The 13,942-nt window shown below is 37.2% G+C and overlaps 1 protein-coding gene across 1 annotated transcript in view; it reads right to left on the bottom strand.

Annotated features, from left to right (window-relative positions):
• Positions 1-689: 689 nt before the first annotated feature.
• The window catches only part of kdm6a (lysine (K)-specific demethylase 6A), a 167,135-nt gene continuing 153,882 nt past the window's right edge, over positions 690-13,942 (bottom strand). The window contains 5 exon segments of the mRNA XM_052013319.1: positions 690-3,366; positions 6,217-6,387; positions 7,429-7,555; positions 10,948-11,089; positions 11,437-11,624. Of these exon segments, the coding sequence (XP_051869279.1) occupies positions 3,337-3,366; positions 6,217-6,387; positions 7,429-7,555; positions 10,948-11,089; positions 11,437-11,624 (658 nt within the window). The 3' untranslated portion in view covers positions 690-3,336.

The raw sequence follows: 13,942 nt of genomic DNA, 5'->3' as shown, positions 1-13,942 counted from the left end.
ACATCAGTAGTGCAATGGAAATATCCAAGTCACGAGGGTTATTTCAATGTGTCTTCAATCAATAAAGTTTGCATGGTTTAAACCATTCTAAGAGTAGTGTTGGTCTAGATCACTGCAATTGATTTTCAACTACTAATTTTTCCTCGTTTCATATGTTGCAAGTTTATGATGGCAGCCAGTATAAACCTATCACAGTATTTTCTAGACATCAGGCTAAACATACAGTAAATATGCTACAGGTAAGTGAATACCCAACATTCAAATGACTATTTAAAATAAAACATTCATCTTAAATAATAAATATTGAAAATTTCATTGGGGTCTATAGCTGGTTCAATCCTAAATTTAATTTAATAATCCAAGTCAGATAATTCTATACTTTATACCAGGTTCCAATGCATTCACGAACTCAATCACCTCCTATATAAAAATATCATCTCAAGATTCATTAGCACCAGAGATGATGGGCTTTAAGTTGTGAGGAAACTAGAGGAACAAATGATCTTTTTGCTACAGCAGTGAAGGTTGAAGAATTTATTAGAAGTATTTGGAAATTTTGAATTATTTTCATGTAATAAATAGGGAAATATTATTTCTACTGGTTGAGTAAAATAAAGAGGCTTAGGAAATTTAAAAATAGGAAGGGGGAAAGTGGACTTGCTAGTAATTCGGGTAAATTATTATCCCTCTTTTTCGCCACTGCAAATAAATGGGCCAAATGTCTATTTTCCATATTGTAACTTCTCAAACTTCCAGTTTAAGTATAAAGAAAGAATTTTGAATACTACATTGTAAGTGCTTATTGGATTTGGAATTTATTTGATTGGTAATACTATTTTTAAATGTAATCACTCCATGCTTTACCATGATGTTCAATAAATTGAATGCGAGTACAACTGTTATATAACAAATGCAGAAATGCCAAAATAGGCTTGCAGCCACAAAACTTGATCATACAATAATTTAACACAGGTGCTATAACAGTTGAACCACTGGGTGAAAGATGGGAAAATTAATCTTGAATCTCTGATGTTAATGAAAGAATACAAGTTTTACTTCAAGCAATTAGACAACCAAAGGTGGAACTAGGAACTGCTAAATAAGACAGGTAGTTTCATGATAATGTTGTTTAAACATATTACCCTCGAACATGTGGAGCCTGGATTTGAATATACAAGCACAACCATGTTTTTGTACTATTGCACTTCTTTAGGAAGTCTCAAGCTAGTACTTAATGAGGGTGCAGTAAAACTGGGCACAGAACAACACATACTGTCAACCCAACTTGATGATAAAAATGACAGCTCATTTGGAATGTGTAAGCAAAATTCCCACTGGCAAAACAGAGAGGAAGCTCAAGAAGCTAGCATCGTACAGGAGTCAGAGTAAATCTGAACCTGCTGCTAGCTCTATATGACACCAGACTGCCAAAAGTTGAAATCATTCCATTCTTTTAACTGATGCAGCAACAGCAACTTGAATTTCATCCTGGATTCAAAGCCAAGGGATAGAAGTGCATTCCACCAAGTCAGTAATTATTTGTAAATTTTCTTTCTTCGATCTTTCCATTCTCCAGATTAATATTGTGTATCTTTTTCTTAAACAAGCCCAAAACATTTGTCTTTTGCCCCTTTTTTTGTGTATAGCACTAAAGCATTATCTCTGATGGTACTTTGCTCAGCAGCTTAGACTAGGCTAAGAAAAATAGCCTCAACCATCAGAAGACAATAGCCTGACAAAGTATAATATAGAGATTTTATTCTAGCCAAATGACAATCTGGACCTATACTCTGTTCAATTATCCTACAATCTGTTTCTCCCCAAGTATCATTTGATAGGCTTAAATCATAAACAAAAGTGTAAAATTTGTGCTGTTTTAAAGTCAAAGCCAAATCTTTTCTGTGAAATCTTAATCTGGGAAATAAATACTTTCACAAAGTGATTACAACTTTAAAAAAAAGACTTGACAAAATTGCAACATCTATATTTCTTTTTAAACACCTCCCACTATAACGGGGAAAAAAAAAATCATAAATCAGTCTCCAAAACAGCTCAAATATAGAAATATAACAAATGTAGTTAACTTTTAGAGCATTACTGCATGACACCACAGGCTCTGTTGTAACAGCATTCCATGATGTTCATGGAGCTAAGATAATTCTGAAGATAAATAAACTTTAATTACTATGTCTCTAATTAAATAAAAACTTGCTTTTTTTTGTTGTAAAATTACCTTGAATTCAATTGCAAGCATAGGATTCTTTTTAACCTGGAACGTAGTAGCTCCCTTCATGAAGCACAGTTTCAACTGGCAGTGGGCAATATCTGAGAAGCACATATTACTTTTTAGGCTAACGCATAACATTTATGATAACAAAGGAAACCTTGCCCTGAGTTTTGTCATGCAACATTGATTTCTGACATATGTAACTAACATATGTAATTTACTTATGAAAAAATTTTCCCTGAATATAAATTGTTAAATGTTTCAAAGATTACAATGCTCAACGGTTTTTATTTCATACATAGAAAACGTATTAGGAGTAGTGTTTGAAATGACAGAACTCCATAAAATTTTAATGGCAGGTATTCTGGGGGAAAAAATAACAGCATTCCATCCACAAATATTTTCAAGGAATAAATATGCATTTATAAATAGTGTAAATTTACATCAAGATTAGAAACAAAACAAAAAAAAATCACAAGTCTGAAGTTTATTCCTTAGTCTATGTGCAACCCATTTATCTGTGACTTGGCTGATAAGTTTATCTAGGAAACTGGAACAAATTTAAACATCATGGCTTCAAAATAACAAGACAGATAAACATAAAAGCAGTAAAAAAAAAAATTCTCTCTCATCTAACTTTTCACATTACAAAATTTTCTTAATAGGTGTTGCCCTCGAGAGACTTAAATTCCTAACTACCATACAAAAATGACCAGCTAAGCTAGTACTTTTAAAGGGAAAAATCTGAATGAAAAAAGATGATGAAACCAATTCATCAGCCCAAGACAGAGTAATACAAAAAGAATGTCTTCAAGTCAGTAGTCTTTGTGTAATGTTGCCAGTTTTTCTCTGATATATACAAAATATGAAAAGTTATTTATAGGTATAGCTAAACCAGCTTTACTTGAACTTATTTATCCTGGAAGAGGAGCAGCTCTACTCCTATCCAGTACTGTTGACACTCCGCACTTGGAAGGTTGCATAGACACACAGTTTTCAGTCAGCAGCCACATGGGATAGCCAAAAATCAGTGGTGTAACATAGTGGAAGTTGATGTCACATCCTGAATACCAATGATGTTTTGCTAGTTGTCCATAAAACAATACCTGTCAAGATGAGGATGAAGGCAGTGGAGGGGCCTGAAACAGAAATAACAGATTTTACATGAGAATAAATACCTTGGCACAATGATCTTTAAAACCATAGTTCTTTATGGCTTCAATGGAAGCAAATTTCAAATCAATGAGAGGTATCAATGGCTTGCCAATGAGAATGAGAGGAATGCAGTTTTGCTGGGTTAACTGAAATTAAACAAAGAAAATACGAGTGGACTAAATGTTGCTGAAGAACCACAAGGGATAACAGAGTGAGGTTTGGAGAGCTATGGGAGGAGATAGTGTGGCAGTGAACAGGGAGGAGATAGTGTGGCAGTGAACAGAGAGGAGAGCAGGGAAAGGAAATCCAAATTGTTTTCCAAAGCTGACCACTATTCACCAAGCCAATCTGAATTGTGCACAGAAGAGTTTCACTTGTACATAAAGAACCATAATTTGAGTCAAACATCAAAGAAATGTAAAACATGAAACTAGGGAAGAGTTGTCAAGTGGCTTGGAAGGGCATGTGTTCCATAACTTCTACTCCCAACCCTTGAGTGAAAAAGTGTTTCCCTCTTCGACTCAACCCTAACTTAAAATTTTAGCAAATATCACACTGCTGGGGGTGCTCAGCTGGTCAGTCAGCATCTGTGGAGGCAGAGGGATGGTCTACGCTTTGGGTCAAGACCCTGCATCAGATTACAGCATCTAAGGTCCCTCGTGTCTTCAAGTTTTAGTCCCTTTGTTCTCTATTCCTTCATCAGAGAAAATAGCTTCATTGTATGGGCCCTGTTAACTCCTTTCAATGTTTGGGATCAATCCTCTTTTTTTTTAAGTAACTCGAAGGATCACAAACCAAGTTTATGCAATTTGTTTTCATAACTTAGTCCTCAAAATGCTATATAATTTTGGTATATTGGCTTTGAAAGCCAATATATCACCCCTGTGATATAATGTTCAAAACTGCAAGCTGTACCCCAGATGAAAGCTCACCAAGGCTCTATGCAACTGATTTAATACTTTCCTCTGTGTGACAATCCACTTTGAAATATTTCAATAGTCTTCTGGCTTTCCATCACATGGAGAGTTCAGTCGCTGAGTTTCTGCACACCTCATTGTTTCCCACCAATTAGAAAGTAATCCCATTTATTTTTCTTAGGCCCATGTCTCATACTTCCCCATGTCCAATAACATTTACCATAGTTTTGTCCACTCACTTTAGCTATTTTTCTTTGCAGCTTCCTGGCCCCATTTTCCTACCTTACTGAAAATCTGGATAGACAGTTCTCCAATTCTTCATCCAGCTCAAGACTAAATCATTTCAAAAATGGCCTGGCCATAGAATAGGGATCTTGATCAGTTGAGTAAGTGAGCCAAGGAATGGCAAATGGAGTTTCATTTGGATAAGTGCGAGGTATTGCATCTTGGAAAGTCAAATTCAGGTCAGACTTTCACAGTGAACTGCAAGGTGCTGGGGAATGTTGTAGAACAGAGGGACCTTGGAGTACAAGTACATGGTTCACTGAAAGTGGAGTTACAGGTAGACAGGGTGGTGGAGAAGGCTTTTGGCATGCTGGCCTTCATAAGTCAGGGCATTGAGTATAAAAGTTGGGATGTCACAGTGATGTTGTACAGGATGTTGGTGAGGCCGCACTTGGGAGTACTGTGTTCAGTTTTGGTCGCCCTGCTATAGGAAAGATATTATTAAACTGGAAAGAGTGCAGAAAATATTTACAAGGATATTGCCAGGACTTGAGGGACTGAGTTATAGGGAGAGATTGGGTAAGCTAGGACTTTATTCCTTAGAGCGTAGAAGACTGAGAGATGAACTTCTGGAGGTGCATGAAATCATGAGGGGCATAGATAGGGTGAATGCACTCAGTCTTTTTCCCAGAGCTAGAGTATCAAGAACTAGAGGGCATAGGTTTAAGGTGAGAGGGGAAAGATTTAAGAGGAACTTGAGGGGCAACTTTTTTTTTAAACATAGAGGGTGGTATCTATGTGGAATCAGCTGCCAGAGGAAGTGGTTGAGGCAGGGACAATAACAACTTTTAAAAGACAGTTGGACAGGTAAATGGATTGGAAAGGTTTACAAGGTTATGGGCCAGATGCTGGCAATGTGAGTAGCTTGGATTGGGGCATCTTGGTTGGCATGGACTAGTTGGGCCAAAGAGCCTGTTTCCGTGCTGTATGACTCTATGATAAGTAATTATACTGTATATAGCTATTTACTTCTTACATTCTAAGTCTCATTTTTTCTACAAAATGATCTCTCGCTATTTTCTGGAGGGTAATCTTGATCTGTTTATCTTTGTTCATTAGAACAAATATAAACATAATTTTATGCTATTTAGCACCAATATTGATTAAAGCTTCTCCAGTTCAGAGTTGCATATATTTTCCCCCTGATACTCTGCACTTTCACCCAACGAGATTATACCATTTTGTTAGTCAACTTCAAAGACACCAACCATAATCTAATAACTTGATCAAGTAGTCCTTACTCTAACAAGCCTCAACAGTAAAAATTAACAAGCCATCCAATCTGGAAGGTTTATAATTAAGCTCAATGTTATTGCAAATGATGACTACCAATATGCAACTTAATTTGGGGGGGGGGGGGGGGGGGGGGGGGGAGAGAGGGGGTCACTGTACAATAATCAAATACAAGAACCCTGACCAATTCCCCTCTTGCCTATCCTTAGGGTTCTGCATCAAACTGTATTGTATCCAGATATTAATTAACCCAGCACAGAACTGAACCAGATTCCTTTCTGATATTCATAGCTAAGGCAATAACCAAGGCATTGAACATAATAATGCTCTATTTACAGAGCTTTACAGTCGGAATAAGAGCACTTTGAGTATATTCACCATTATACTGAATTAACTTACTAATGTGAACTGGTCATAGATTTGCATCAGGTCCTCCATTCTATATTGTTCCAGCACAACAAAATTGTCAAGGTTTCCACTGGCCTTGCGAGCACAGTCCTGGCAATGCACTACATAGGTCTTCCTTGAGTTACTCTCATTGGTAACAAAAAGTAGATCAAAAACTTCCACCTATTGCACAGACATAAATGTTAACATACTCATAAAATTACCCACCTGAAGGAGATTAATTCAAAACTAACCTGCAGAAAACATTTCATTAAATAAGTGATAAATCAATTGAACCAATACAGCCAGGACGTACTGATTCATGTAAAATTTCAGTAAACAATACTTTGTGGTAAATTATACAAGTTATTTGGGAAAACATAACTAATAACAAGCATGCAAGGGATGGTGACATTGCTTCCTCTCCAAATCCACTATAATCAAGCCAACTGTTATTAGTCGGCAACCTTACTATTCTTGTAAGACATGACTATTTTGATTCCACAAGGTAAGGGGGAACAGAGCAAACCTTTGTCTTTCCAGTATTTTATGTTAGCAAATCTCCTGATGTCCAAGTTAATATTTATTTCTTAACCCACAAGCACCTAACAGATTAAGTGATAATTTGCTGTTTGTGGCCATGAACTATTTTGAGATATACTTATGAAAGGTACTTTATAAATGCAAGTTTTTTGTTTTAGTGGTTTGATTTCTCCAGTTTGGGAAGTTGTAAAATTTATATCAATTCAAGACGAAGGCGCTTGGGCTAATTATGAACCTAGGTTTTGTTGCAGACTTTTTTTTAATTAAATTTATTCACAAGATAGGAGCATTACGAGAAAGACCAGCATTTAATGGCCTTGAACCAAGTGGTTTGCCATACCATTTCACCATCACTAAGATCAGATTTTCATTCCATAATGTATCTAATTAATTGAATTCCCCATCTATCTTTTGGTGGGATTTGAACAAAGTCCAGCCCTCTAGACATCTAATCAATTATGCTACTGTGACCCTTTAATTCTACCATGTACTCTTAACATTCACTTAAAGCCAACTCTTATCTTTGATTTGAAATGCATTTTTTGTTAAAGGGTGATGCAGTGAAAAGCAAAGAAAAACAAATTAACTAAAATAGCAACCAAATTCATCATCGTCAACAATTGAAAATCAATGAAAATTTGTGGCGCCTCTTAGGTTACCCTCATCTTTCCTTGTACTGACCTCACAAATGCTGCAGTAGTGTGCAGGCTCCTCCTTTGTATGGCCATGCCATACAATCTCTTTGCCTGCACTAATGAGACCTTCCCTTGACATCTGGCATTGCTTGAGGGTTCTCAGCAGGCAGTATCTGAAGAAAGACATTAACACGTTGGATGCTTTCAACACAAGCAAAATGCCCCTCCCAACTCTTTCCTTATTGATATTCTCATACTTTACCTGGAGGTACCAGAGAATACTAAGGCAGTCAAATACCTTTATGGTCTCCACCACTTTGTAGCAACCAATGAAACATATGAAACACAGTTTGACAGGGAAGCCTTGTAAATGTTCACACATATAAATTAATGGCCAATTAGTATGTGCCATGAAGAAATTGGACAACTTTTGTCGTCAATGTATTGGATATTAAAGTTAGATCCTCTCTGCTTGTGCATGCCTTAGCACTAATTTCAAACATACATCTCTGCCCACCAGTAGGATATATTTCCATTGCTCTTTAACTTAAGACTGCAAAGTGCTACATTAGGGATTGTTCATTATACTGGGCATATGATCTGAATTCAGATTTAAGTTAACCAAAGGAGACTCTCATCCAACTTGAACCTGGATCTCAATCTTGACTAGCTCTGAACTTATAAAAGTAATATTCTACCTGCATAATGTACATGTTAATGTGGGAGCAGGATTGTTTTGTGGGAAGAGACAGTGGGGAAAAGTAGGAAAAATACATCCATATTTTTTTTAATATGAAAGGTTAAATGACAAAGACAACAGCAATGTGTTCAAAATTTAATAATTTAGTTTCATGATTTAACATCATAAGCTCTCCTCAGATGATTTGTAATATCACATTTAACCATGCAAAAGTTGACACCATGCCAAATTAGATATTGGTAGTTGAGGTGAGGTTTGTGGGTAATTAGTTGTTTGACAGATTAGGTACATATAGGGAAGGTCATAAAAGGAAAAGAAATGAAAAGGCAGTGGTTTGGGCCAGGATAGTGTGCAGAACTTGGACAAAAAAATGAAAACATGGAAGATTTTACAAAATGCAATACTTGGAAAAGTACAGTGTTTAAGAAAGGTTATAGCTTTGGAGAAGTTGCCAAGGATAGGTGAAAAAACTATGAGATTTAAAACAAGAACAACATTTTTTAATTTTGACTCTTGAAGAACAGAAGCGAATGAAGGTCAGCAAGCATAAAAAATGATTAGTGAATGGGACACTGTGCGAGTTATGAGAGAGTTCTAGACAAGGAGAAGTTCATATAAAGTATTTGAATATTTAATTTGGAATTGGCAAAGGTGTGAATGATGTGTCAGTGGTAGGTAGTGCAAGGCCAATAGGAAAGCAACACTATGGAAGTAAAAGCTGGTGAATTTTGTAATACCATAGTAGGTAATGAACTCAGAGGAAAAGTCAAGCTTGAGACAAACATCACTAAGAATGGAAATTTATTCCTGCAGAGGGTAAGGAAGAAGAAAAAAACACTTTGCAGCATGGGATAGGGGACAGTGTGTGCGCGCATGGTTTTAATTAAAAGCATGGGAGAAAGGATGGACACGGTCCTCAAAGGGAAAGGTGCCAGGCATCAAAATGTGGTCTGAACACAAGGTTTTCTGTTTGTGAGTTAATTTTTTGGAACTCTAGATTTTTAAGCAAGATATTTCATGGAAGGGATAAGAAGAATGATTTAACAAAGGGTCAATTTACAATAGTTTACAGAAACAGAGCTGCAGGATGGGAAACTTGGATATTGCAAGGTACAAGACTTTAGGGAAAGTTGGGCTAGGAAAAGGTGAAGGAAAGGCTCTGGTATTTAATGATGGCCTTGGTGCAATCGGGAGTGACTTAAGTTCAAGAAACTGGCATGCAGAAGGGGTTTTGGTGAAGATGAAGAATAATAAAGGCAACAAGCCACTTGATTCAGCGAAGGTTTCATTTGATATCTTCATGCAAAATAGTATATAACGTCTTTATTCAAAAAGAGAGAGACAGACGCAAAGCAAGCAACAATGGGCCAGTTATTTAGAAACCCTAAATCAAATATGTTATAGCACAACACAAAATCAAGGCAATCAAACAAACTCAACCTCACCTTCTGAAAATAAATTAACATTTGACCAAGTTATTGAAGTAGAAACGTATGCTCTGGCTCAAAACATGGGATATACTATGCTCAAATTCCCAGAAGGCATTTGATAACATGCCATATCAAAAGTTACTGACCAAATAAAAATTCATAGTGAAGCATCTAACATGTTGATCTGGATCAAAAGCTGGAATGAAACAAAATAGGTACAAACAGATCTTTTTTTCAGGTTGGCAAGATATAAAGTGTATGCCACAGGAATTGGTGTTGAGGCCTCAACCTTTTTTTTAAAATTTATATAAAAGCTTTGTTGAAGGCACCGTAGGTACAGTTGCTAAATTTGCTGATGACACTAAGATAGGGAGAATGGTAAGTTGTGAAGAGGACAAAAGGAGATTAAAAAGGAATATTGATAGGCGAAACGAGTGGGCACAGATCTGGTCAATGCAGTATAATTGCTCATTTCAGTAGCAAAAAACAGTAGGCCAGAGCTGAGATGAAGAGGATTTGAGTGTCCTAGTGGATGACTAACAAAAGACTTGTATGCAGGTACTATAAGTATTGACTGAAACACTGATCCTGATGGGTCTCGGTATGGTGGAAGTAGAGAGAGTATTTCCTCTTGTGGAAGAATTTAGAACTTGGGTCACAGTTTAAAAATAAAGAGTTGCTCATTTAAGACAGATGAGGTCATTTTTTTCCTCTCAGAGTTACAAGTCTTTGGAACTCTTCCTCAAATAGCAGTGGAAGCAATCTTTGAATATTTTTAAAGCAGAGATAGATGTTTGACAAGCAAAGGGATGAAAGATTATTGCAAGTAGATAGGAACGCCAATTTGAAGTTTTAATCAGATCTTATAAAATGGCAGAGCATGAGCTTGAGGTGCTGAGCGCAGTTTATCCTGCACCTAATGCACATTCAAATAAAAACTAGTGGTAATTTTTTTTAACTATACAGTAGTGTTGTGTATCATTTAACATGCGTATTATGCAATTAATAACAGGAATGCAAAATTGTTGTTTTCAGTCAGTTAATAACCTTAATCACTACATTTAAACAAAAAAAAAACACTGGATGTTGCAATGATATGAAAAGTGAACAGATGTAAGAAAGAATAACCTGAAATTAAGATGGCTCTATATGTTTTGAGAATCTTAATAAAGGCTTTTATTTTTAGGTCCATCTCCAAAGTTACATGATAACTTCAAGAACATTCAAATAAACACTTTCCTTTGTAGGCTCCAGACTAAAACAAACCACATGAGAACCATTTTATAAATCACAAATGCTGTTGAGGCAAGGATAGATGGCCAATCCATACTGTTAATAAAAATGTATAAGTTCCATTTATAAATAGACTAGACAGAGGAAAAGTCTTAAACACCTGAAGTCAAACTAAAATCACCCATTGAGATTGAGCACTCACTTGATCATTTCAAAAAGCTTTGGATCAGACACCTTGATGTTACGTGCCATGTTCCAGGACAGATGAATCATGGGAACAATAGACTTCACGCTCTGTAACTTGTTCCATTCATATCGTTCTACTGCCAGTTTATATTGATTTGCTGTGAAGTGTACAATTAATCTTTAGTTAAAACGTCAAAGCACTCAATATAAACACCTTAAGAATAAATTTCTGCAACATAAGTAGACATTAAGTCTGCTTATTACAAAAATGTTCCAAATTCCCATGCCAATAACTCATTACATACAATATTAGACAAGAGGTATACATATCTTGTTCTGGAAGCACAATCCTTGAATCAGTTTTCAAAAAAAAAAAGTACTTATAAAATGAAATCTCTTTTCTTAGGAATGAATAATTTTTTTCTTATATAACCCTACAAATATCCAGCTACATTATAAAAAGTACGAATAGCATGCATTGGTTTGGCAGATAAAATTCTGGTACCTGTCAGAGGGCCGACATTCCAAGCAATGTTGTTGCACCATCCAATGGCCTGAACCCAGTGCACTGTACCAGCATTTATCCATACCAGGTCTCCTGGGCGCTGAATGAAGCGATACACTGGTACATTAGCCTCGTAAAGATCCTCTAAATTTGGCCACCACGAGCCCATCAAAAAATTTATGTTGTTCCTGATAAAGAAAATACACAATTATAATTTTTCCAATAGCATATCCTACAGCTGAAGAATTATTTTTACTCCCCATTTTTTTTATTTTCATTTCTCCTTCTATATACATCTTCTCCAGTCAAATCAACTACAATTGACAATATTTCACTACTCTTTCTCAGGTGACATTGCCACCATTTAAGAACCATTCAGTCTTTCTTGATCTCCATGCTATCACAGGAACTGTTTTTGTTCTCCCCAAACCATCCCCTTCACGATTTCTACTTGTTCTGGGCTCTGATGGAAGGTCATCAACCTGAAATGCTAACTTTGTTTCTTTCCTTATATATGCTGCTTACCCAGGGAGTATTTCCAGTATAGATTCTCCTTTTATATAGTAGCTGGCTGGCACCCGTTTTGCACATGTTACTTGCCACTTACCAGCTCAAACCTGAAAATTGCATGTAAGCTCCATTATCTAAGGATTTAGGAATGGAACTGAACACAAACCAATCACAACTGAACGTACTCAACTCCAGACCTATGACATTGGGAAGGTGACTCAATGAAGCAATTGAGGATGGCTGGGTTTGCACACTGCCCCAACAAACTGCCCTGGCAATGCCCTTGGATAGAGATCATTCACTTCCAGCAATCACAACCACCTGTATTATGCTAGGTATGACTCTAGCTCTTGGAGAATCTTCCATGATTTTTATTCTCAATTTTACTGGAACCAAGTGGTGTCTTGACATGAAGGGCGATCACACACTTTTGGAAATCAGTTTTGTTGTCTGCATTTGGAATAAGGCTGTGATGAGTTCTCAAAATGAGTAGTCATGGCTGAACCTAAAATCAGCATCAATGTTATTTTTAAGTCTAACTTGACAGCATTGCCAATCACTCCTCTTGTCAGATTACTAATGATTAGGAATGTGAAAAAAGGAACAATGATTGGATTCAATTATACTGCTTTTTGGCAATCTTCTGTTTTTTCTGGGCTTGGGGTGCATTTTGTGCTGGACAACACATCTTCAACATTACAGATGAAATATTGTTGACACTCTCAGCCACTTCTGGAGAGCTCAGGTTTAAGCTGGAGTTATTAGAAGCAATGTCAGTCAAGAGTTGAGTCTGAACAAAGCAAAATCCTGGATGACAGTTTCAACAGCAGATGAAGACAGGGACTATGTAATAGAACATAGAACAGTACAGCACAGGTACAGGCCCTTCCGCCTACACAATGTCCATATCCTACCACTTCCCTCACATTCATGTGCCTATCTAAGAGCTTCTTGAACGCCCAATATCGTATTTGCCTCCACCACCACCCGAGGCAGCACATTTCAGGCACCCACCACTATGTGTAAAAAAACGTGCCCTGCACATCTCCTTTGAACTTACCCCCTTTCGCCTTAAATGCATGCCCTCTGGTATTAGACCTTTCAACCATGGGGAAAAGATACTGGCTGTCAACTCCATCTATGCCTCTTATAATCTTATAAACCTCTATCAGATCTCCCCTCAGCCTCTGCCACTCCAAAGATAACAACCCAAGTTTGTCCAACCTATCCTCATAGCATATGCCCTCTGATCCAGGCAACATCTTGGTAAATCTCAACATAAAGCTGCAGATGCCAAATGCCTTTTTTACCACCCTATCAACTTGTGTAGCTATCAATTTGTGGACCCCAAGATCCCTCTGCTCATCAACACTGTTAAGGGTCTTGCCATTAACAGTGTACTGTCTCTTTACATTTGATCTCCCAAGGTGCAACACTTCACGATTGGCCAGGTTGAACTCCATCAGCCATTTTCTCACCCATATCTGCAACTGGTCTATAGCCTACTGTATCCTTTGCCAGTTTCTACGCTATACACACCATCAATCTTCATAGCATCTGCAAACTTACTAACTCACCCATGTACAGTTTCATCCAGGTCTTTTATATACATCACAAACAGCAGAGGTTCCAGTATGGATCCCTGAGGAACACCACTAGTCACAGACCTCCAGCCAGAGTAAGTCCCATCGACCACTACCCTGTCTTCTACGGGCAAGCCAGTTCTGAATTCAAACGGCCAATTCACCGTGGATCCCATGCACCTTAATCTTCCGGATGAGCCTCCCATGAGGGACCTTGTCAAATGCCTTACTAAAATCCACGTAAACAACATCCACAGCTCTACATTCATCAATCACCCTCATCACCTTATCAAAAAACTCAATCAAGTTTGTAATGCTGACTGTCCCTCATTAGGCTATGGTTTTCCAAATGCTCATAAATCCTATCCTTAAGAATCCTCTCCAGCAACTTCCCTACCACAAAATACTTCTGT

Source organism: Pristis pectinata, chromosome 4 (genome assembly GCF_009764475.1).
Source record: "Pristis pectinata isolate sPriPec2 chromosome 4, sPriPec2.1.pri, whole genome shotgun sequence".
Lineage (NCBI taxonomy): Eukaryota > Metazoa > Chordata > Chondrichthyes > Rhinopristiformes > Pristidae > Pristis > Pristis pectinata.
The sequence above is the reverse complement of the archived record's forward strand: the minus strand, read 5'-3'. Positions and strand labels throughout refer to the sequence as shown.